Source organism: Ruditapes philippinarum, unplaced genomic scaffold, assembly GCF_026571515.1.
Source record: "Ruditapes philippinarum isolate M1 unplaced genomic scaffold, ASM2657151v2 ctg2700_1_1_1_1, whole genome shotgun sequence".
NCBI classification, from domain to species: Eukaryota; Metazoa; Mollusca; class Bivalvia; order Venerida; family Veneridae; genus Ruditapes; species Ruditapes philippinarum.
The window spans coordinates 1-26,352 of record NW_026854410.1 but is presented as its reverse complement, the minus strand read 5'-3'; the positions used below and the strand labels follow the sequence as shown (position 1 = coordinate 26,352).

Below are 26,352 nucleotides of genomic sequence, written 5' to 3'. Positions count from 1 at the left end.
ACAAATTTTAAGATATCTACTATTAATAATGCGCAGCCAATATTTGACAATACGTTTATAACATATACATAGGGTATCAACCAAAATCTCCAAGAACTGAATCAATCTTTTCCTTTCACATAAAATCAAGCATATTTATGCATATCTTCACTACATGATATGTTACCTGTTCCCCATGTTTCGCAGCCATATTATAATACTGGGCAAATAATTTTAAAATGTGTTTAGTAGGGTAGATTATTTTAAGAGCTGACATATATGATTAAAACTTTTTTTTAGCCTTTATCGCCTTGTCCTCTGCTTTTTTGTTTAGACATTTAAGCGATTAGTAAAATACAAACCAACATATGAGAACCCATAAACTATATCAACATTTATTTTATCAGAAACCCAAGATTCTCTAGCAGCTATTCTACCGCCTCGTTTGAAAATAACGATTTAATTTTTCAACATTTACATATGTCTTAAAATCAGTACAAAATTCATAAAGTAAATTCAACTGTTTTTTGCAGACCAACTACAGTGTCTGGTATCAAAGCTTCATCATCAGCAAAAAGAAGCATAAATATTTCAGTTATATCAGGGAATAACTGTATCCCTCTAACATTATTAAAAACTGTATGAAGCTCATCTATAAATAGACAGAACAGGACGGGGCTTACGCCAACCCTTGTCTGAGTCTTAAGGGGGCATTTAAAAATATCAATACGACCATTTTGTGTTCTGACACAGGGCTTAACAGAACGATACACTGAAATAATTGATCGATAGGCTTGATATTATTTTGAGGAAAATAAAAAGAAAAAACAATGTCCAATGTATCATGCTTAACATAATCAAAAGCTTTCTGAAAGTCAATAAAAGCAACAAATATAGGTTTCTTTTTATGATTCAAATATTCATTTCTAATTGATGATAAAGTTATCTATTGTTGAGTATCCAGATCTAAATCCTACCTGTGTTTCTGTTAAAAGTTCAAATGCTTCAACATAAAATGTAACACGTCAATTGATAATGAATAGATACAGTTTACTTATAGTCAGGCAACACCTCTGTAGTTGCTGGGAGAATTTTCGATCCCATTTTGTATGCAGGAATAATGATAGGCCAAGTCCATTTTCCTGGTTATTTTTCTGCTTTAAATAACTAATTTAAAATTCAACAAGAAGGAAGCAATGCGTTTTTTCTATGTTCAAAATGTTCAAGAATCAATATACCACCTGTTGCCTTAGTAACATAAATGTTTTGAACAGCATATAATATTTTTCATCAGTGGTTATTTCAGAATTAAATGAAGAATACTCTACATCACTGATATCAATCACATACTTATCATTTGAGTCATGATACTGTGTACTTGCATATGGAGCTGCAAACAAAGTACTAAAAATGATCGTACTACTCTATTAAAGAATTGCTTGGGACCGTTTTACGTTGGCCATTACAACGGCTGAAATTTCTCAAAAACATTTCAACATCATAAACTGAGCGATCAAATTGTGTTAAGCATTTTGTATTATATAGAATAATTTTTGTTTAACACATATTTTTTAAAACAGATTTTGAGTCTAAATAGTTATTTAAATTAGTATTTCTTCATTCTTAATTTCGCCTTTAAACAGTCTCTTAAAGATCGTTCAGCACGTCATTATTGTTGTGTTTGTTGCAAATTATGTCTTTTTTAGGCTATTTTCTTGTTGGTGGTATTTAAATACTGTTTAGGATATGTAACCGTCTTTTGAGGTCATATCTGTGATATGCAGGCTTCATAACCTTTGATCCCCTTTCAAAATTTTATTTTATTTAGTTCTGTCCATTGTTTTCTCGTGTAGGGCACACGCATATTTTTACTTGGGGACCATATGCCGCTTTTTATGGAATGGCACTTACGTAACACATTGAAGGTTCCATGATAACCGCCATATGGACACACCTGCGGATGTTTAAAAATTCAAAATTGTACCAGTTTATGTTAAATGTTAAATTCTGCTTAAGGCGGTGCTCAGGGGCGTGGACGGTAGTTTGCACTTGACAGTACCGTCCATGAACAGGCTCAATCAAACCGAACCTGCAATATTTTTAATTTTTCCGGTATGCACACGAGGGCCGTTTGGTTAATGATACATTTATTGCTTTGCTAGGTTATTCACAAAAAAACATGGATTTTAATGTTTTGCGGCTATCGACATAGTTGCTTTCCGAAATGAACCTGATGTCAATACGTAACCTAAATATAAAATTTCAATAATTTAGGTGTCATTTTCCAACATTTTCTTCATTTTTTTAACCTTACAAAGGAGTCAAAACGTACATCTTAACAGTCGGCAAGACGGCGAATATGAAAATATTGTATGATTGGTTTGTTTAAACTCTTCATGGTCAATGCACTTGGGTAAATATAAGCTATAATGCACTCCTCTAGCACCGGCTGGTGGAGAAAGTTTAGCATTACAATATAGAAACAATGAAATCTAGAAGCATCCACAGATTCCATACGACGGTTATCTTGGAATGTCCAGTATGAAACTTTCCTGCCATTCCGTGAGCAGCGACGGTTGCCTTGGAATGTCCAGTATGAAACTTTCCCGCCATTCCGTGAGCATCGACAGTTATCTTGAAATGTCCAAGAAGGTTTAATTAATTAATTTAGAACAAAATTTAGACTATGTTCATCTAAATATATCGACAATTTGAACAAAGACAATAAAATTCATTTTACATTTATTAATCAATCATATGCCCTCTATCTGCAATTCACGTATAAATGCTAAACATAACATTAGAATTTGACACCGAATAGGACACAGAACAGGGACGAGGTCACAAAAAGGCGAAAAAGTAGCGATTATTTAAGCACTACATGTATAACATCTATTCGTCGGCATTAGTTTCTAGGTTCATATTTCCATTCAAGTTGGTTTCTTTCTTTCTTTTTTATTATTTATTTCATTTTGTTATAATTCACAATTTATCAACAGTTTTTTTATATAAATTTTACTGTAACCTAGAGAAAGGTTCAAATGAATATGTTGGCAAATAATCGTGCCTGAATCGTAAAATTCAAAGTTGATGTGAATGAGAATATATCAGCTATTCAAGAAAATCCGTTGAAATGGGCGGAGCTTATTTAAAATATCAGGCTACTAATCTGATATCATAAATTTATAATTTTTACAAGACCACAAATCTATAAATAGACTGAGGGTCTACAATACAGCATTGGATGTCTCATGGCATTGTATAGTGACCGATCAGTCAACCCGGACCGTAACCAAAGGCAAAAGATGGATATATATGAGAAAATGTAATTTGATACAGATTGACTTTAACCTGTTATCACTAAAGCCGATATGATCGTGAACGAAATAATAAATATAAACATGCATCATTTAGGGGTGTTAAAATGATCTTTGAAAACACAAAAAAATAAAAATTAAATATCATCAGGTACTTAAATTCAGTCAAAATGATTATCGATATTTTTCACGTTCAATTCTATTTACAAATAAATTATTTTTATCGTAGCTAAATTTTGCAATATTATCATTTGACTATTTTCATACTTTTTTCAAGCATTTTATGCTTAAATTCTTCTTGGCGTATACACCAGAAAGTGAGCGATAGTGAAACCGATTCGCAGGTGAGTAATTATAGAGGATATTTGTTTGTTTGTCGTGTAAGGTGAAATTCTATTTCATCAAGTTAGCTTTAAACAACAGTATTCACATCAAGTTATTAAATTAAATTTCCTCATTATTGACTTAACATCAAAATCTGTTTTCCCCACATGCCAGCCTCAATTTCAGGCGAATTTCTCATATTTTTTAAAGAAAAATAAGTTTAAAAGTCCACGTTAAACGATGATATTATTTATTTTAAACAGTCAATAGTAATGTTTGCTTCTTTTAATAGTTGAGACAAACCATTCTAGAAGTAAAAATGTGACACTGAACTTATTTCCGCGAAATGACGGGAGTAGATAATAGGCTATCTTGAGTCATATTAGCGACCGTCATTATTTTAATTTGTTTAATTCACTCGAGAAAGATTAAAATGTGTTTGATAAGAAGGACTTTCGTTTGGATTTGATAATTTTACATCTATTCACAAGGGAGAAAAAACATACTCGAGGATTGTTACAGTCAATATGTAATTGTTGACAGATGTTTATACATTCAAGAAGCGACTAAGAATTTAAAAAAACAAAAAAAAAAACCAAAAAAAAACATGGATTTTTCTAGCAGATTTGCATATGGATGGTACGAAATTATCAGACTGTTACGAATGAAATAAAAGATAAAGACGATAAAGAGACGATATTTGGTGATTTTGTCTTTTTTTGAACGTTTAAAATTTTATGGTTATCTTTTTTTTTTTATCAATTTCAGCTTTACTTTGCTCTTAATTTATAACAGGCCTGATTATATCGAAATTGTAAGGGAACAATTACGGTGAGGAACCACATGGGGAACATCTTTAAAAAGTTGTTTCTTCTTTGAAAAGTATGAAATTATAGTTTGATAATTTTCATTGTAAAATTGTCAAAAATTATTAAAACTTTAATGGATAAATCAGTAATCCACTCAAAAGCATAAAATAAAAAATGATATTGAAGGTTATTTAAAAAATTATATCAAAATACAAATAGTAAAAAGTATTTGTTTTACAAGCAATTCAATGAGTTAGATGACATTCAAAAGGCTTTATCTTTCGAACAATTAAACATCAAATCTATCTGTATAATTCTTGTACTTCAAACTTTGAGATAAGATGATAAACATGACTGCTGTCTAATGCAATAGCACTGTAATTAGAATAATTCAAACGAAAAGATATGGTATTATAAAAGCAGCAAATAACTTTAGTATATATAGAATGCTTTATGCGCTTTTAATTTAATTTTCAATCTATGTTTTAAAAACGTTTGTCATTTTCATCCAAAAAGAATGGTGACGGAATTAAAAAACCTACTTAAAGTGGCAATATGTATGATGTTCTTTGCATGGATTGTAACAGGTTCCGAAATGTCGACGTCTAAAGTTGTTTCGGATGAAGGTACGGCATGTTAAAAACATGATTTGATTTTGTCGTGTACTTGAAAGCTAATGTGCATGTACTTTTGAACGCAACAAATATTGATAAAAGATTTTCTGTGATTTTAACCACATAATATTAATTAATTTGGTATTTTGCTTTTGTTTTCAAATTATTAGTTTTCAAAGAAAATCATTCTGATATAATAGTTCACAAGACTTCGTCTAACTTCGTCAGTTTCCGTATTAAACAACCATTTTAAAATGAGGTGATGTAAAAACCGATTAAGTCTTAATGTGATATAAATTTTATTTCTCTATATTTTGATGTTAGTGTTTCGTTTACAAAAAGCTATCTAGCTGAAACATCTTTCTTTTTTATGTTGGCAATTAGTAAAGTTATAGTGATTAAATACACAAACATGTGGAAGTCAAAATACCACCTTCATTACATTTCGCTATATTAAGGACAATTTATTTAACATTCAGCGATATTTTGTCAGATGATAAGCTTCTCACATGTTTTCAATCAATTATAACATTGCTATATAATACAAAATAATTTTTTTGTCTACAGTATAAAAAACGTATTCATTTCAAAGGCGCAAGGGGAGCGGTGACCTAGTGGTTAAGGTGTCTGCCTCTCAACCCAGAAATCATGGGTTCGAGCCCTACTCTGATCACGATCATGTTTCTTCATATGACACCAGTACTGGTTAACCAGGTTCCAGGAAGCGGACTCGAAAGTGATTAATATAAGTTGCAAGAACGTGTTTCGCAATCGAGCTTAAATAAATATGTTTAAAGGGCCTAATATTCCTTAACCAACAAGTTTTAACCAGAAACGAGACACCAATTATATTACCAAGGTATCTTGATATGTGCTACAATATATCTTATTTATTTTCTGTTAGCTATATCGTTTATTTTCTAGATGAAGCCAATTGCACTGATACTGTTGACGATTGTGACACATATAATTACTACCGGCTATGTAATACTTCGTCAGACAGACCGTTTGCAATGGTCTCCTGTCGTAAACATTGCGGTCTATGCAAAGGTTTGTTTATATTATCAAATGTGTTTATCCCATATCTTATAAAACATTTATCATATACGTGCAAAAGGTACTTTCAATTATTTAAAATGCATAGCAGGCTATATGGCCCAATACAAACAATCGTTAGTGACTTTAATCCGATCCGCTTTCAGGCAGTTTTATTGCAAAACCGTTTATTGATGTAGAATCTTTATAAGATATTTAGTTTATACAAATCTAATTCATATCTATTGTGCTGGAAGCTATAAGCTTATTGAAACAATCTCGAATCCGTTCCTGGAACAACCCGGTACTTAGCAATGATTGTAAAGTTTCTTGTTCAAAGAAACAACGGCTTGACCATGATGGGGATTGAACACATGCGGTCAGCAATCCTTAGAGTACTAGTCCGACGCGTTAACCACTCGACTACGCCACAATTCTAAGACAATTATATAAGTCATTATAAGATATTAATAAAATAACAAAATTTCAGAGAAAGAAACTTAAAAACAATAACGTTAATTGACAGCAGATGTGTTGCGCGTGTTTACAGTAGACTAAACACACGTCTTGATTATCAAATAAAAAAATCCTTTTTTGGATTTGCAGTTTGATATTTAATGTATTCATACTCACAGCATTGCCACTTTAGAGCGTACTACATAAATTATCGTACAACTATTGTTTATGACTTGTATATTTTGATTTATTTTGGTCTTACAGGAAATACTGCATCTCTTATCAATGCTATTTTGAGTTTCCATTTTTATTGAAACTTTATAAACTGTACTGTACTCGAATAAAGCAGCAATTAATGTTTTTGCTGTAATGATAAGTACAATTGAGTCTATCTTATCAATCAATTAAATTTAGTTATTATAATGAAATCTACATTGCAAAATGAGTACTAAACCTTAGCTTTAAAGATTTTTTTAAAATGATTGTTGGTTTATTTTAGAATGTGCCATTCCATTTTCACGACCACAAAATGCTAAAATGACATTATCATTGGAAGGGAATCAGTTTAAGTTGAGTTACAATTGTAATGATGGATATTCTTTGATCAATGGAAGCCTTACAAGGACATGTAACAACAGCACGTGGTCAGGTTCGATACCAAATTGTTTACCAGGTAAGTATATATATTACATAGATTTACTAGGTTCAGTTATGTTCTAGTTTTGAATATGGCATCAATAAAACATTTATTACAGTTTATACAAAGAGACAGTGACAAAGAATCATGACATAGTTTGTATGGGCACTAGTTATAAATAAAAAGAAAAGGTTAATATTAGATTGCTATCCGTCATTATGCGATAATGTCCACAAATGCCACAAAGTGTCACAAACCCGAAGGCTTTTATGGATTTGATCGCTATAATCTTAAACAGCGGCGATCAGCAACCTAGTATTAACGTCCCTAGAACCTACGAAGGATCTGCAGTGAAACATGCAGTTTAAGCATCGTCGCTTGTCTTGCTTTTCGCCCTTGGAAGGAAACGGACTTTTGCAAAATATGCCACCAGTCAGAACCCTCAGATTGATTTACTTTTTTGTAAAAATAACATTAGGTGCCATTTTTGTTAAGTTTTATTCTTGAACGGATCTGATCTCGTAAAATCAGAATCAACAAGCTCATGATGCCCAAAACCCCATATCTACATCTTTTCTCTGTATTGTCAATGGTTCTTCTTCTTCAATTGTTTCCCATTGGTTTTTACTTTTGCATAGAGCATCAGCGGGGCAATAACTCTCCTCTGCCACACCGAGAGCTACAATGTTATTCCATATTAGGTATAAAGTGTATAATTTAATTAAAAACTAATTAAAACCATTGAAAAAATATATGTTTAAAGTCAATCTAACAAGTTTGAATAGAATCATTAGCATGGCGAACTTATTTAAAAAATCTCGGACTGTAAAAATCAGACAAAAAATCATTTTCATTGGTAATTTCTATCAATGCAATACAGCGTAAAGGAATAACTTTTTTAAAGATAAGCTTTCATTAATTATCATGTTTAAAAATGGTACAAACTACAAAACACTAATTAGAGATTTAAAAAATGGCGGAAAAATATATTCGGATCCACACAAAACACTCCGCTGAAAGATTGAGCACCATCCATTTATTGATATAGATTGAACTATACTTAAATAAACATGCACTTTAAATTCACTAAGTTCGGGAAAGTCCTGTCTTAACTATAGACGTATTTCGTATATTTAACACTTTAAAATCATAACAGCTTTCCGCTTCATCATAAGCACTTAATTTAACATTAGTTTCATAAGATTTACCTGAAATTGTTGTCTAGATCTTATCCTTTTTTACTTTCTTTTGCCATTAAAGTCTTAAAAATTGTTTGCGCGTGACAACAGTTCATGTAAAGGCAGCCGTCTTAAAATGGTTAATACGTCATTGGTATAAAATACGTTATTTCTTTGTTGCCCTGACCCTCTGGTCATTATGGGCAGCTTCTGACATTGCAAAAATGACATTTACATCAAGATTGCAATGTCAGAAGCTGCCCATAATTACCTGGGGGTCAGGGTACCAAAGTTATATCGTCTTTTATACCAAGCTGTCTATGTAAACAAATGTAAGAAACCTCCTATTATCTTAGCAAATATAATAAAATAAAGATGAGAAAATGATGTTATATTGTTGTTTATATTGAGAACTGTTCTTTATTTGTAAAAATAATGTTTAGTGCTTGTTTTTATTAAGAAGTTGTGTGACTTTTTAAAAAAAATTGTGTAAGTGACTTATGTTCATTCAACGACATTAGTCATATTTAAAGTCACTGAAAGTTGATCACGTATTTGTGCACGTGTGCTATTTCACATGTCCATTGTTGAGAAAATGATATCGAGTAACAAGACGACCAAAATTGCAAAATTACTCAGACCCAGAAGAATGGCCAGAATTGTGTTACTTAATAGTTACTTATATTTATACATATAAAATTCTCGTTCTTAAATTTGCATTAATACTTGAATAATATGCCGTGCTACTATAAAAAGCCGAATTGCGAACGAAACACTAATACCTTTCTACACCGTAGATGGTTACTAAACGGTTACTTACGTATGTGCATATTTTCATATTGCGCTTTAACGGCATTTGTCTATATTCAAATGTCATTAATTAAGAGAAATCTTAAAAAATCCACCACTATGATGGTTTTTATATTTGAAATAAATTTATTGTACGACATCTGCGTAAATGTTGAACCTGTGACGTCACTTTATTTGTAGCGCCTTTCCTCCCGCTTTATTGATACAAGCAAAGAGTTGCTTGGTTTTCTTATAAGCTTTTTGTCATGAACAACTTGCATTAAAATGTATTCATTTTCGAATGTAGCCTTGGTGATATACATTTTAATCCCCTGCGTGCGCTTTTGTCCATATTGTTTCTCATACAATCTATATTTTCTTCCGTATAGCCCATTAGCAACTTGTTTATCTAAAGATATTTATCAATTTCATGCGCATTTTCATGTTCACTTATATTTTTCATTGCAGTGAAACATATTTTCCGTTTTTTTACTGGTATCTTTCCGGATTACTTAATTGAACTTATACACAAAATTAACGGGGTTTTGGGATCATTAAATCAGCACTTTTTAAAATTTAAGTACCGCTCAAGCCAATACTAGTGGGGTTAAGGGAAATTGCACTATTTTATTATTCATCATGTACATACTCAGCCAAACCATGTCTGCAACTTTCATGTTATATTGGTGTGATTAACAATGCTTTAGATTTTTATACATCATAACAAAAGATGTCAAATTCCGTGTAGCAGCTGTTAAAAGTTGCCCCATACTTTACTTTAGTGTGTCGTATAGTTCAGATAAATATTGTTACACATCATATTAAAATAAATGACAAGTCGACATGTATATATATATATGCTTTTATTTCATATATAAAAAGGCTGTAAATAGTTCATATGTCAAGAATGATAGATAATCTATTTGGGAATCGGCTGGATTGTACGTATTTCATAACTTTTTATGTGAAAGCTGTCATTACAAATACTGGTCTGAAAAGCCCAGTCGAGACAGTACGAATTTGGCAGTTAACTTGTACACTTGTGTATTAGTATTAAAATATGATACATCTGTGCGTTTCTTAATCTTTCCACTATACAACAAGTGTTGTTATATTTTTCTGGTCCCTTGAGATCATCAAAACTAGCCATTCAAAATGTTAAAATTTGGTACCGCTCAAGCAGATGATAAGGGGCATAAGGATTTTTTTTTAAATTTACCTCATTTACAGACTCAATCAAAAGGAGTATTATTTGAAATGTTTTTTCGTTGTAATTAATGTTTCCAATGGTTAACCCTTTTTCCTGATTACAAAAAAAAAAGAAAAAAAAAAGAAAAATGTATATAATGAACAGAAAATTTCGTTATCAGAATAGCACAAAACTGGATTACAATGACAATATATTGATTTATTGTTTTAACTTATGTTGGAAATTTTTTAATACATTTCTATTCCGAACATTATCTACATAATTACTCTTTTATTACATTGAAATGCTTTTCAGTCATGAGAAAATATTATTATTTCAGACTGTAAAGACATTAACTTAGTTCCTATAAATAACACAAAGGAAAAGACGGCAGACGGTAACAGATATGGATCCAAAGCAACAGTCACTTGCAAAGAGGGCTACGTGGTATCTCAAAATTACAATCAGACTGCTTTCAACATGTCTTGTTCATCCGACGGAGTGTGGCAAAATAAACTTGACTGCGTTCCAGTTGGTTAGATTGCTTTTATATCTTTGCTTACATGTCTGTTTATTATTATTAATGATATTTTTTAAAGTACACCACATCACAGCTATTCTTGTACTGATCTGTGAATTATACAAGTACTGATAAACAAGTTTATAAGTCATAGGAACACATCTACCGTTAGTTACAAAAAAGTTCCGACACATGTCATCCGATGATCCGTGTAAATTAAATGAATTTATATATATACAATAACATAAAATAACATTACTTGTCATTCCTTTTTCAAACAGTCCGATATATTGTTTCAGATATATTTTTTTTCAGATTGTGCAAATGTGACACAATTAAAAGCCCATTATATACAATCAATTGCATATTTACCAAATACAAAATTTATGTCAATCGCGACTGCCACTTGTGAAGTTGGACATGTTGTTCCTGGAGGAAATAACAGACAGAATCAATTTAATACGACTTGTGCATCTGACGGGTCTTGGAAAAATGTAACAAGCTGTGTGAGAATAGGTGAGTTAATTTACATGACTCTTTGTATTTTATATTATATTTGTCGTGCACCGATGAATCTATATGATATTTCTCTTGAAATTTGTCTTAAAATCCCTACAGGACACTGACACAGTGCATAAAATATATTACTTCACAATAACTACTTTTAAAGTTTTTTTTTATTATTTATTTGACATTATTCCCATCCAAGGGTAAATGGTTGGCGTACAGGTCAAAGTCAAAATGACTTCAGATTTGGTCATAATTTATTTAATCCCTAGACTCATAGATAATCCGATAAATAATCATCGACATGTATCGTTAAACGTTCAGTTAATAAAAAGTGTAATGTAGTCTTATTTATATTTTAGGCAGTTGTTATATTTTATCCTTACATTTTACATTGCCAAATATTGGACAATGATCATTATAACTATAATTCTTTTTAAAACATGGTCAATTCAGCTCAACCAAATAATGAAAAAATCAGCACAATATGTCATTTGAAGTGTTACATTGATCATGGAAACAAGCATGATATTGATTTCAAGGTTTAAACAAATCACGTTTACCTGTAACTTTTTTTTCTAAATCTTATAATCATGTATCTTTACTTTACAATATTAAATGTCGCACATAATGTACCCTTGCATTTACCGAAAAAAGCTAGCATTATACTTAAAGATAAATAAATAAAATCACAAGTAACGACTCCATTCATCTTATTTTATAGTTTTCTTTCAAAGAACAAAAAGAATAGCTTATATGCTTGTACCATTTATATTGATATGATTACAGTGATTCTGTATCTGTTTTATCTAGATTGCGGGAAAATAATCTTGTCAAACATTCCAAATGCAAAAGAGATATATTTTCAAAATGATACGAAATACGAATCATCAGCTAATATATCTTGTGACGAGGGATTCACTGTTGCAAATCAGACTCAGACAAAAGATATATCATCCACTGTTGTAAAATGTAAAGAGAATGGAAAATGGGAGAAACTCCCTACATGTCTTAAAAAAGGTAAACTATACGGAATATATTTTTGTATTCTTATTGTGGATAGGGTTATACAGAATTATGCTTCATTTTGTATTTGTGAGATATAACAAATGGTTATTAAACAGTTCTGTAGAAATTTGAGTATCTCTTTATACATGTATATAAGATAATTTATCATCATTTCACATGGGACAAAGTTTCAAAGCTTTTGAAATTGAGAAAAATTCCCATATTTTGGTATTGCAAGGTTGTGCATTAAGATGGCGTTTAAATGAAAATCAATGCATACCGCACGAAATGAAACAAATGTACGATAAGTTTCCATTCAATAAAATACAAACTATGACTTTCACAAATGATTAAGAAACGCCTATCATAATTCCAAATCGCCTTGGTCAATATTATTTGATTTAGAACATATTATAGTATTTGTAAGCTGAAAAGCCACTAACTGATCAATACTCAAGAGATGAAGTTTTCATAAAATATTTTTACGAACACAACACAAATCGACATTCACTCAGATTGATTTCTATTTTCAAACTTTTACCGGACCTTTGTGTCTTTTCGCAAATATTCTGAATTCATTCAAGTTTTCATGAACGCCAAAGGACTACACATATTTTTTTCCAATGCGTTTTGTTCAGAATTGTTGCAAAAAAACTCACGATAAGTAATTTCATATCTATACGTATGTGGGCAGATTTTCTAAAATCTACATGGGGAGAAAAAATTTCATTTATTTTAAAATATATTTTAGAAAGAAAACAGAAAACACAAGAAGTAAATATACGCTGATATAGACGCGTTACAGTTTGCAAAAAGGCTCTTCTAAACTAATTAGAGAAAAGCATTCCATAGGTTATTTAATACATTCATGTTTAAATCAGTTTATAAAAAGTGTTGAGAATATTAGTATTTTTAACCATTTGTTTTCAAAGATGTATCAAAAGCAGAATATAATAAGTGTATTTCAGGCGGCGTCTAATTTTGTATGAAATACAAAAAACAAACTTATTTGTACTTAAGATTGTGGAGACATACACATTTTAAGCATAGAAAATGCAGCAGTCAGGCGAAATGTAAATGGAAATAAGTTCGGAGCTGTAGCGCAGATTGATTGTGATGTAGGATACTACCACCGTAATCAGACAAAGGAAATTTCAACAACAAAAATTACATGTTCTGAAACGGGTGAATGGACAGACATACCAACCTGCAGACGCAAAGGTTCACGACATTTTTTGTCTTTTATTTTTATTAAATTTTCATGAATTAAAGGGACATGCCACTCCTTTTCCGTTGTTAAGTTGAGCTCAACGTTCCATTTTTTTAAAAAAAAATCAGTTTTTAAGTAAAACAATAAAAACATGTAGACTTCTATGCAATGTCAGCTATGCTAATTCATGGGACTTTCATTTAACAAGACTACTGGTTTCAATAATTTACTAGGCTTTTGCTCATCCGTCAGCGATCACGTAATCACAGAAAGCTTACCTTTCTACAGATGAAAATGTGTTTAACCATAAGCTTACTACTGATTTCGGAATAGATTAATCCTTGACATTAGTAATGAGTCAGGGTAGCTTGCATCTAAGTAAACTTTAACCAGATTCTATACTGTTGCTAGGGTTTTATTCCTATTTTGTTGGTCTCTTAAGATTCAAAGAGCCATTCCAGTATATTAATTGGTAATATGTAGATTTCTATATAGATATATAGACTCGCAGAAACATAAATGACTATGGGTATTTTCTGCGACTTGGGGGTTATTTACAAGAGAATCTAAGCATGAAATCTTTCTCATTGACTTCTTTAATGGACTTCAGCGGAGGTTTCCAAATTCAAAATTTTACCTTTTAATGTAAAAGATTTAATGTTGAATTCTACTAAAGCTGCTAGGAACGTCGATGGTATTGTACACTTTCGAGTACCGTTCATGAACAGAGACAATCAAACCGAGTCTGTAGTATTTTTATTTCGGCCTTTCTGGACTTTCTTAAGTGTTTTTATTTCTATTTATTGTACTGAGCAATTATGTTTTGAACATGTTGATGGCCATATCGGATTACTTTAGATTACACACTTAAGGAAGATGTTATGTATCAAAATTACATTTAAAGGCTAAAAAAGTAGGATGATAGTTTGCATGCTTTGGTTGTAGAGAATTAATTGAACAAGATATAATATCAGCAGAAGACAACCCATAGAGATTAGTTTAAACACATCAATGACTGTTCTTTGTTGTGTAGGTATATTATTAAAGTCGAAAATAGTTGTTTGAATTTGGTGTACACTAGTTTTATAGCTTACGGCTAGCTACATTAATTACATTTCTTAATTGTAATGACCATTTTCTTCTATTGAAGACTGTAAGAACATTGCAAATCTGGGTCTAAATTACATAAATTTACCTGCACGTCTAGACAAAGACACAATGTACAACTCTACCGCAGATGTTGATTGTAAAGAAGGTTATTATAACAAGAAGCAAAATCAAACCACTGGGATTTCAACAACAACAATGTTTTGCTCCGATAAAGGGACTTGGATAAACATGCCTACTTGTAAACTTAAAGGTAAAACAGATAACGAAGCCTCATGTATATAAGTGACTAGATCGGTCATTGTGTTTGCAACATACTGCTATTGTGTTTGCTTTATCACATGAAATATGAAAATAAAAAGAAATGTTTCTGTACAGTATGGTATGTTAAGACTCACAAGTCAAAGTAGGGCATTGTTGCCCAAAACCATACTCGTGCCTCTTGAAACACAAAATATAAATGATTCGAGAATGATGTTCGGTCTTATAATGAAACGAATATAAGAACCTTTTTTAAATCTCTCTGACAATTTGACCATGACGAAATGTCCAGGTTTAATACATGTAATATATACTTTTGCTAAATTATATTTATTTTCTAATTAAAACATTTTATTGAAACTTGTAGTCAGAGAAACATTGATAGAAATGAGAAAAAATATCAATTTTGTCAGTGTGACCATATCAGAGATAAATTTTATTTTGTATCAGTTTGTTCAGCTTTTACTATTATATTAACTTAAAGATGGCAGTATATCCCAAAAAGTATTATACAATCACGTTTCTAATACAAGTATTACAATTTACTTTTCTTATATGGTATACACATTTTAAATGTTTTAAATACATTTTTGTTCATCCATTCATTGCTGTTGACTGCAAATGCTTGTTTGGGACCAATTTATTAATTATAATTATGAATTACATGTACAATAAAATTCATAAAAATTATCCATGTACGTGTTATGCTCATATTAGGATATATAATTATATATCTTACTTTGAATAACAGTTATCTTGTTGTTTTTTTTTTTTTTCATTTCGATATGTTATGTTTAAACATGTATTATCCTTAAAAACTTCATGTATGTATACTTGCATTTATATAACGAGGAACTGTAAATGTTCATATTAGGGAATGTTCTGTTCTGTTTTGTAAAAAAGTTATCTGTTGAATGTTTCAGATTGTGGACCTTTGGAAGATTTGACCATATCGAATGCTGGCCTTAGATTACTATTTTCTGGATCTAATTACGGATCGATAGCCGCTATTACATGCGATAAAGGATATTATGATTTAAATAAATACAATCAACCAGAAGGCACTTCAACGACAATGATAACTTGTTCTGTAAATGGAATCTGGACTGGTTTACCAATCTGCGCAGGGAAAGGTGAATATGTTTTATTCTTAATATCTTCTTATTCGCCGTCCATCTTCCATGATATCTGTTAGACCACATTTGAGCAAAGCTATGGATATGAAATACATTTGTTATGAATGTGAGCGATGCCGATTTCATACGCGTTATATATTCATATAACACAGAAGGAGAATTGAACCCATTAAGTGCTGAAACACATTATATGGTATTTATTAAGTGTCATTAAACTATTTAAAGTACAACAGTAGAATTTTACATTCATTTACATTTTTTCACGATTCAGATACATATTGAACAAGAAAATCGGTATTTCATTCCACCTGTCTGTCTATCTGTCTGTCTGTCTGTTTTTCTGTCTATACTGTTATTACTGTCGGCGTTTTTTCTTGAATCCTTTTTAAATATAACTATACTGTATGGTCTTTTACAAATGTGACCATCAAAACAATATTTACATTATAAAAAGTAAGCATAGGAGGTATAGGCCGCTCTAGTCGCCCTGATTCCAATACAAAACCAAGAAAACCAGACGTCGCATACATTAATTAACGAAACAACATGCACCCCGAAACCTGTTAATCAAAATAACACTTAGCACTCGTTAACGGAAGTCTGTGATGAATGAGAAATAATGAACAGACCACAGTAACCTAAATAATGATGTAATATCAGATACAAAGAGCGTCTTTATGACAAAATTGGTACCGTTCCAATAAGATGACAGAAGAGAATACAACGGGACTCAGGTATAAATCCCGTCTGATATAATAAAAAATCCATCTGCTTAAATTAAGTTTTATATGTGACAAGGTTAAAATCTAAGCATTAAGAGCAAAACGAATCAATTGTTGCTCGGTTCCAATCAGCTGTCACACTCACTTTGTATAAAAAATAATGCAGGGCTACCAAATTTATCACTGCATTTAATATTACTATCTTTTCACCCTTGGATAGCAACGCAATACGCTTACGCGAAAATGGTTTAGCAAACCAAGTATTGGCGGCGGGGCAATATAATTCAACCATAGCTCATATATTAAACAAAATCTCCCACAATGTCATCATGTGTGAATAATATCTACAAACATTATACCATAGTATATATTGGTAGTGTCAGCGTGTACATCTTTTCAGTGCTTGATTATTGTGGTAAGGTATGGGGAAAGGACAATTACTCAAACATTTATATAGTAGACTCAATCCAAAAAAGAGCTGCCAAATATTCAGTCGCTCACAAGGATATTGTACTGAAAACTATATCTCATAATAATAATTTAAGGAATTCTTTATCTTATATCAGCATTACTGTTTTGAAACAAATTAAGTACAATGTATTACTATCAAACAATGTTTGACATCATGATTTTTCAAAAACAGCTTAAAAATCAATGTCTTACATTACAATTAGATACATGATGAAAATTGACCACATGGTGTTGTACCTATTGATATACGAATGTAAGTCTGATAAATGATTAAACATATCTTATATTTACATTAAAGAATCTGTTTAATTTTTTGTTTGTACTGGACGAAAAACAAAATCAAATTTTGTATAGATCTACCAGTATTTTTTTCTTGTAATAAATGTTACTCTTTTTATTGTTATTGTTAAATCAGAAGGCCGTCCTGAAAATAAGTATACATGTTCTCTTTTAGATTGTGGTGACGTTAACGCGTTATATATAGATCATGCAGCAAACAGACGCCAGAATAATGGTACCAAGTACACATCAACGGCAGACATAGATTGTAATGAAGGCTATTATATCAAGGGTCAACCTCAGTGGATTGGAATATCAACAAGAACAATAACATGTTCTGGTACGGGAATGTGGACGGACGTACCGATCTGCATTCCTAAAGGTAAAAATGCAATATAGAATATCTTTCTTACTACAATCTTTTAGTTGATACTCCTAATGATGTATCAAAAGTGTTGAATGATAGTTTCCGACCAATCGTAAACATTATGATTAAACAAAAATTATTTTGGACTTAAAGTGATTAATATACAAGACAACTCAAAGGTGTAAAAAATTTTATAGTGATAGTAAAATGTAAAACAGGGTCTAATATATACAACAAGAACTTCTACAACATTTATATAGTATTGCAAATATAAACAAAGGGATGACTAATTCAATGTAAATCAAATCATTGCTTATCATTATTTTTAAGTAATTATTATATAATGCTGCATATAACAATGACATAATCATTTCTTACAGCTATAAATGAATAAACATACACATTAAATTATGAACATGTTGGTACTGATGTCTCTTCAAAGTAGAGTTTTAATATACTGTATTAATTTAGGTGTATCTATCACTTGTTTTTAACTATCACTTCACTTCAGTGTTGTTATATTTTTCTGGTCCTTCAAGATCATTGATGCCAGCACTATTAAGTGTTGAGAATTGAGTACCGTTCAAGCCGGTGCTTGGGGGCGTGAGGGATGTTGCACTTATTCATTATTTCTCATGTACAGACTCAATCAAACCGAGTCTGCAATTCTTATGTAATTTTGTTGTGATTAATGCTTCCGAGGGATCACTTTGTTTCCAGATTTTTTTACGATTGACTTCAAACATTTTGTAATCATATACAATACATGTATCGATAGTATTAAAACCACACATGAAATACTGCAAATGGAAACAAAAGGATAAGGTATTTAAATTATAAATTCTACATACTTATATCTTTGATTTAATGCAATAGCTTGGATGGAAGAGAAAAATATAAAGCACTGTAAAAGATTAGTTTAACGACCTTGGCTTCACAAACAAAAACAATTGTGATAACGAGAAGTAGACTTAAAAGTTGTTAAGGACCATAGCAACCACTGTGTAAAAGTTTGGGGTTAAAACTCCTCAACCACATAGAAAAAATAATACTGTATTCAAACGTGTTGTTGGAGCTCTTTATTTTCAATATTAATTGTTGATATTTTATATACTGACTGTCATTTTCGATTAAAAAAGAACTGTTTAAACAATTAAAGTTTAATCAAACAAATTTGAAAATGGCGTTTATTAATGGAAACGTTTTGTTGGTATAATAAATCCATGGATTAGCAACACGTACAGAGGAAAATACTGGACAAAAACACTGAAAATACGAAACAAATATCGCAAGTAACCTTTCTTATGTTAAAATTCTTTTGTTCAAGTTGATATAATTATCAGTGTGGTTTTTAAGCTTGAAAAATGGAACAGTTAAGTTGTATGTGTTCCGAAATGCACCTGTCGTGTTTCGGTAAGTGAAGTCAGTTTCTAACACCAACATATACACAATCAGTAGGAAATGATATTTATAAATGATTAATATGCACAAATATATGTAAATTATAAACATTATATCAATTTAACACATCAATAATCATATGATATAGTGCACACTTATTGAACATTATAAACTGAGTGTACGTCTTTGGTGTTTTTATTTTTAATATTTTCATGTGCATTAGTAAACTTACAGGATCGTGGACGTTATTGGTGGTCTCGTTATTTTGGACAAAAAAATTTATAACTCACTAATTTCTTGTGTAAAATAAACTGTTCACTAAAATGCAATGAGATCTAAACGAAGTGTAAACTGTTGTGCTTGAGGACGTTTGGGTAAACAGATCTTAAATATCGCAGCAATGTATCAAGAGAGTTCAATGTACCAGGAAGGTTAACGAACTGTCCTGTACATGTTATTTTAGACCTATCCTGTACATTTTATTTTATAATGGCAAGAACTGTCCATTACATTTTATTTTAGAGTGACCAATGAGATTCCCAGAATTCAGTTTGTAATTCTAAAATTACCAATGAAAATCATTCTGAATTCAGTAATTTACAGGAAGTCAAACTGATTTTAGATTACCTTCGTTCAACACGACATCATACTCGATCACTATTAATATGCAATGTGAAATATTCAATTTTTCATATCTATAATGCTCAATAATAAGTTTGAAACTGCGAATCTTATAATTTCTCATATTATGACATAAAATATACCTTGACAAGAAATGCATTTGTATACGTCGGTTATTGACATTAATTTTACCTGTCAATGTCACAGACGTTAGGGGTTAACATTTAAAAAACATGTGTTTTTGTTGTTTATTAAATATTTGGAACAGGTGCATTTCGTAAATATAAAGCGCACTGTAAACGTTATTATGGATAATAAAATCTTTTTAATTAGTTTTTTGTCCTATTAACATACGTATGTACAAATTAAATATGCACATTAAATTAAATACTTCGTGTTATGATCAAATATGTTGTCTACCCGATATACTTCTAGCCACTTCACTGACATTTTCACACGATACGTCGATACCGATATCTTATTGAAGATTACTGACCGAGTTCCACGCGGTTTTACACAGATTAAGTAACATAAAACACACTTTGATCAGTAGAGGGGTGTGTCATTTAGACCAAATGGAGAAAGTTGAAATCAGACCTTCATTAAGTACCTCTGTAAGAAAGGGAGGTCCCCCAAGGAAATCCATGAAAACTTCATGGATACCCTTGGGAAGGAATCCCCTTCCTATTGCACTGTAAAAAAATGGGCTGCTGAATTTAAGAGGGTCAGGGAGAGCATTGGAGATGGTGAGTGACTGGGCGGCCAAAAGCGACCACGAACGATAAACTGCCGAAGCTGTGCACTTGGTCATGTGCAACGGAAGGAGAGACCTTCGAAGCATTGCAAAGGAAGTGAGCATAAGTTTTGGTACAGTTCAGGCAATTCTGACTGATGTCTATGACATGTGAAAGGTTTCCGCTAGATTGGTCCCAGGAGAGTTGACTGACGACCAGAAACGGACAAGGCTTGACATTTCAAGATATCTTTTGTCTTGCTACGAGGATGAACCTGATTTTATCTACCGGATCGTAACTCAGGATGAAACATGGGCCCATCACTTCGATCCAGAATCCAAACAAAAAAAACAGAGCATGCAGTGAAAGCACCAAGGGTCACCCCCTAAAGAAATTCAAGAGGATGCCATCAGCAAGGAAGATGATGGCTTAATTTTTTTGGAATTGCCAGGGGATAATCATGATTGACTATCGTTAGCAAGGTTGTACCCTGAACGGAACGTACTATGCAGTCAAATTGAGACGTCTGCAACAAGAAACTGCACGTAAAGGAGGGGCATACTGACATAAGGCGTTCTGCTCCTGCACGACAATGGGCCAGCTCACCCATCCCAAGTTGCGATGGCTGCTGCAACTGACTGCGGCTTTGAAATTCTTCCCTATCCCCATATTTTCCGGACTTGGCCCCGTCTGACTTCGACCTGTTTCCGAAACTGACAACCAAGCTTCGTGAAAGACGTATTTGAAGCAATGAAGGTGTCATGGAGGTGGTCAGTGAGTTCCTTGAAGGACCAAAATAGAGAGTTCTATTTTGAAGGGTGAAGCAAGTTTGAGCACAGGTGGGCAAAGAGCATTGAAGTAGAGGCAATTATATTGGAAAGTAAGACCATAAGTTGGGTGCTCTGACTACCGGGAGTATATCGGGCCGAGAACTTTTTGATCAATCCTCGTACCTTCAAGTAATTGACTGTAATTTGGGATATTAAATATTGGATACTTAATGAGAAATTTACATTAGTCATATATATATTCTTGTAAAACCATTAGATTAATTAACAGCAATTTGGAATGGAATAGTTTACGGTTGGATCATTTTCCATAAGTATTTCAAACATTGATAAAAGCAATAGAAATATATCCTGGATATTTTTATAAAATTTTCTTGGAAATATAATTTGTGATAGAGTTCTCAGTGATTCATTATGCACATTAATATTAAGAGTTACTGTAATCATTTTGACATAAAAAAATTATTATCTGCTATATATACAGATATGTCATACCGGATCATGCACTTAATAATTACGAATAACATACATGTATAATTTGTTCGTGGTTATGTATCACGAATGAATCTCAATACAATCAACATAATTATTGACTGACTAATATGTTCCAGTTTATTTTATTTGAAGCTCATTTATGCATTTTTGACATGATACAACTAAACACTACGCAATGGAGATATGTGGCATTTTATTACAAATTACAACTATCAAACACTCAAATATGAACCATTATAATTGAACAATATAGCTGTTGATATTAGTTAATAAAGTAGAATGTAAATTCAGACTTTGCAAGACCAAATAGTTTGTTCATGATGAACATTGATAAAAGTAAAATCACTTTCATAATTCGATACATTTTTGAAAGTATCATAGAAGTTGTATCCCAATGGCACTGATCCTTGTGTGTCTTCATTTTTAAAGAAATTTCGAATGTCTGTTTTATACAATACTTAATAAATGTGCACTATTTTTTTTCTTTTTTGTCAGCACAAGGAATGAATCAACGTTGATAACATGCTTGCAATTAATAAACAGCAGTGTTTTATGTCCTTTCCAACGTTAAACTGACGGAATTTTTTTTCCAGTTTATTTACAGTGTTGTTGTTTCGCATTCCTTTTACAAAGTTTCAATTTTCTATATCAGTTATGTTTAGAAAAGTTTGATTGTTAAAAGCATTTGATTTGTCATAATTGATTTATTTTCTCTGTTACAGCAACAAAACTGTCATGACTTTCTGTTGTACCATTCAAAGTTACAGTGATTATCTGATTAACATTATTTACTAAAGAAGTACTATTATTGTTTCTTGCTGGACTGGACCAGAATGATAATCAGAAAAAGAGTTAACTTTGTCTACATTCTGCTCTATGATATCAACAAGGTGTATTTGGTCAGTTTGGAAAAGCTATGATCTTTCTAAAAATCAAAGTCAAAATAAAAATATTCATCAGATTGTTCAATAACAAATACCCATTCTGAGTAAGGGTTAAAGTCAGTATTAAAGAATCATTGGATAACGGAGAGTTCGTTGCCTTGTTCTTTTGTCAGTAGGCCTAATAGTATATACATGTAAACAGCTGAAGACGACGGTAAACAAAATCGCAAACACTCTTTTTACATGAACGTTATTTGTGTATATCAATCGCAACTTTTCGGCCCTGTCCGACAGTATTCGGATAAGGACCTCGAACACAATAGTTAGAATTTACAGAACGTATACCGTATTTTTGTCTAACCTACGCCAAGAAACTTAACATGTAAACAAATAGTAATTAAATGCTGCGAATTTTGACAAGTTTTTATTCCAATATATCAAGCAAAATTCACATAAAATAAGTAAATTCATAGATATAAAGGTAAACAGTACACTATTGATATACTGATCATTATGGCTGTACAAACCTAAAGTACAAAATACCAATCTGTTGTCATTAAGTCGGATTTGTTCAGCGGGCATATTTAAATAAAAAATGGTTGCCAGAAATATATTCAAGCATACGAGTAATTGAACCGAAACAGACTTTATTTTCCTTTGAATGTCAAATATACAAATTCGTTTAACATTATCAAAGATTATACTCTCTGTTTCTGTTTACGTTTGAAACCACGTGGTAGAACTACTTTCAAGTCGTTTTTACTCTAAGGTTATTATAAACGATAGAGGACGTTCTGATTTTTGTGTATAATTAATAGGTTTTGAAAATCGGACCAATTTGTAGACTTTGCATGTAAGAAATGTTGATGAACATAAACAAAATATGTTTCTTTATATATTTTGACAGCGGACTTTCGGTACTAGATATAGCAAAGGATTCCGTACAAAGTATCTTTTTTTAGGGAGAAAATTTAAAGGTAGTCCGGAGTTCTATGCTAACAAGGTACTTTACATCTAAATATAAAAATAAAAAATGAATGAGATTTTCCTGCTATTTGATAAGAGAACATTTTTCAATACTGTTAGCAATTTAGTTCAAAAGATCCAATTCAAATGATTCTTTTAAGTATTTTCATTATCTGCCATTTTGAGTGATTTCTGAGGAGGTTACTACAGTATCACGGTTATCCCAAAAATGCAAGAATTGAAGGATATATATGACTGTTTGTGGGATTATAACGTGACATATGACTATGTAAAAACAATTATTGGCAACATTAGTCAAATATGAAGATTTCGTAAACTAGTTTTTTTACCATAAACAAATTCATTATTCACTAAATTAAATTTATTGGCAGATGCTTTGTGGTTGAGTGTAACAGTTTAAGCCATTGTAGCATCGGCATGTGTTGTTTTACAAGCAGTCACTGAAAACGTAAATATCGTGATATCGTAGAACCCGCGATATCATAAGAACAGGGTATATTTAATAATTACTAGTGTTATAACTTTAAATGAAAAACATAAGTAATTGATGAAAAGTACATTGTAGCGCACGCACTAAATGCGATTCTAAAGGGTGATAATGATTGAATGAATTAAAAACATTATACACTCAAAATAAACCAACTGCACCACCCACTTTTATGGTCAGATGTTCTAAACAAAGAACTTGGATTAACATTCCTAATTGTAAATTTCAACTATTCAACAAATTTAATGGTATTTCCATAATAGAATTTAAATGTTCTGCATTTTATGACTAACATCCTCAAAAGCAGTGAGGTTAATTTATATACAATTCCTGTATAATAAATAGGTTTTTTTCAGATTGCGGATCTCTTGAAATGTTCAATATATCAAACAATGCAATTATTTGTTCTTTCGTCGGATTGCTGCTTAAACGTGTCCCATTGCCTTTCTTCAGACATGAATAATTTCTTTTATACTTAGAACTGTCTTTCTTAAATAGATGATCAAAACGTGTTTTATTTGTTATCAAACGTTGACATTTTTTCAAGATTGTGGGAGATTGGACCAACTAAATTTATCAAACGCGAAAGATAGAAGCCTTATCAACGGAACCACAATTTATACGTCGCTGGCGAATATAAGTTGTGATGACGGATATAAGGAGTTAATAAGTAGCCAGGTACTAGGAATAACAAGCACAGTGGTTAGATGTAACGAAAACGGAACGTGGGAAAATCTACCGAAATGTGTCAGAAAAGGTATTCATTTATTTATCTGTAATTTAGCTATTTTGTTTCACTGATTTAGACCGACATTTTATTTTTATCCTTTTTCTTATTTTATTTTAATGATACCGCTAAGAACAAAGATTATTTTCAAATATCTAGAAAATGTGATCCCCCGGAAGCATTAAAACAGCAAACATCCCTCACGCCCCGTAGCACCGGCTTGAGAGTACTCATTTCTAAACACTTTCAAGTGCTTGTCACATTGTCTTACTCAATAAACAGTTTCATGTTTAAATCTGAACATACAATATCTTTATCTTTAAGATTGTGGAGACGTTCAGAATGTCAGGATTGAACATGCAGCTAATAGGACTCTTTTGAATAAGAATACTAAATACAACGATACGGCAGAAGTCACGTGCGATTTAGGTTACTACGTTACTGATCAATACCAAACAACTGGTGTATCTAAACGTACACTACTATGCTCCTACACGGGACAATGGACAAACATTCCCAAATGCATTCCAAAAGGTTAACTATATATTTTAGTAATAATATAATCTTACATATAATTTTTTTTTTTTATAAAATTTGATTATGCTCGTATGATATTAAAATTATTTTATCAACCATATCAAAGTGAACAGCCGAAAGCATAAAGTATAACACAAAAGTGAACCCTATAATTTTTCCATTCTTTCTTTTTAATAGGTATTAAATACTTATCAATGCATTGTTTCACTGATGAACATTAAAATATTTTATACAATTGCAGACTCGATTTGATTGAGTCTGTACTCATTTCGCTAATTTTTTACAATGATTAAGGTTTAACGATCGCTCGATGTGAATATAAATTTTATTAACTTTCGATCCAAATAAACTACAGTTTCAGGTCAGTTCATGGTTATTGTACGAGGGGAAGTCAGAAAATATCGGACTTTTGACTCGTTCTAAAAAAACATTCAACATTTTAAAATAAATCTTTCTACTCTTTTTCATGTTTTTCAAAATATTCTCCACCTACATCTACGCACTTTTACCATCTTCGTGGGAGCTTTTGTATTCCCGCAGTAAACATGACATAAACCTATGTAACAGCAGATATCAAAGCCGCTCTGGTCTTATATTTCTTTCCAGCAAGCAATTTTTTCAGTTCTGGAAACAAATAAAAGTCGCAGGGGGCGAGGTCTGGGCTATAAGGAGGGTATGAGACAAGAATTGCCATTTGTAAGAGTTGATAACCGCCACTGTAGCTGCGGCGGTATGGGAGGGGTGTTATCGTGAAGAAGGAGGACATTTTTCTGTGT

General features: G+C 31.6%; 1 protein-coding gene across 1 annotated transcript; it reads left to right on the top strand.

The window, feature by feature from the left end:
• Nucleotides 1-5,024: 5,024 nt before the first annotated feature.
• On the top strand, nucleotides 5,025-25,573 carry LOC132740054 (CUB and sushi domain-containing protein 1-like; the record flags this gene model as incomplete). Its single annotated transcript, XM_060727908.1, has 12 exons — nucleotides 5,025-5,055; nucleotides 5,968-6,093; nucleotides 7,034-7,207; nucleotides 10,668-10,862; nucleotides 11,163-11,363; nucleotides 12,168-12,374; nucleotides 13,383-13,583; nucleotides 14,723-14,932; nucleotides 15,864-16,073; nucleotides 17,724-17,930; nucleotides 24,860-25,069; nucleotides 25,364-25,573. Coding segments are annotated over exons 1-12 (2,182 nt in total), but the record flags the coding sequence as incomplete, so codon positions are not given.
• Between the last annotated feature and the right edge of the window lie 779 nt (nucleotides 25,574-26,352).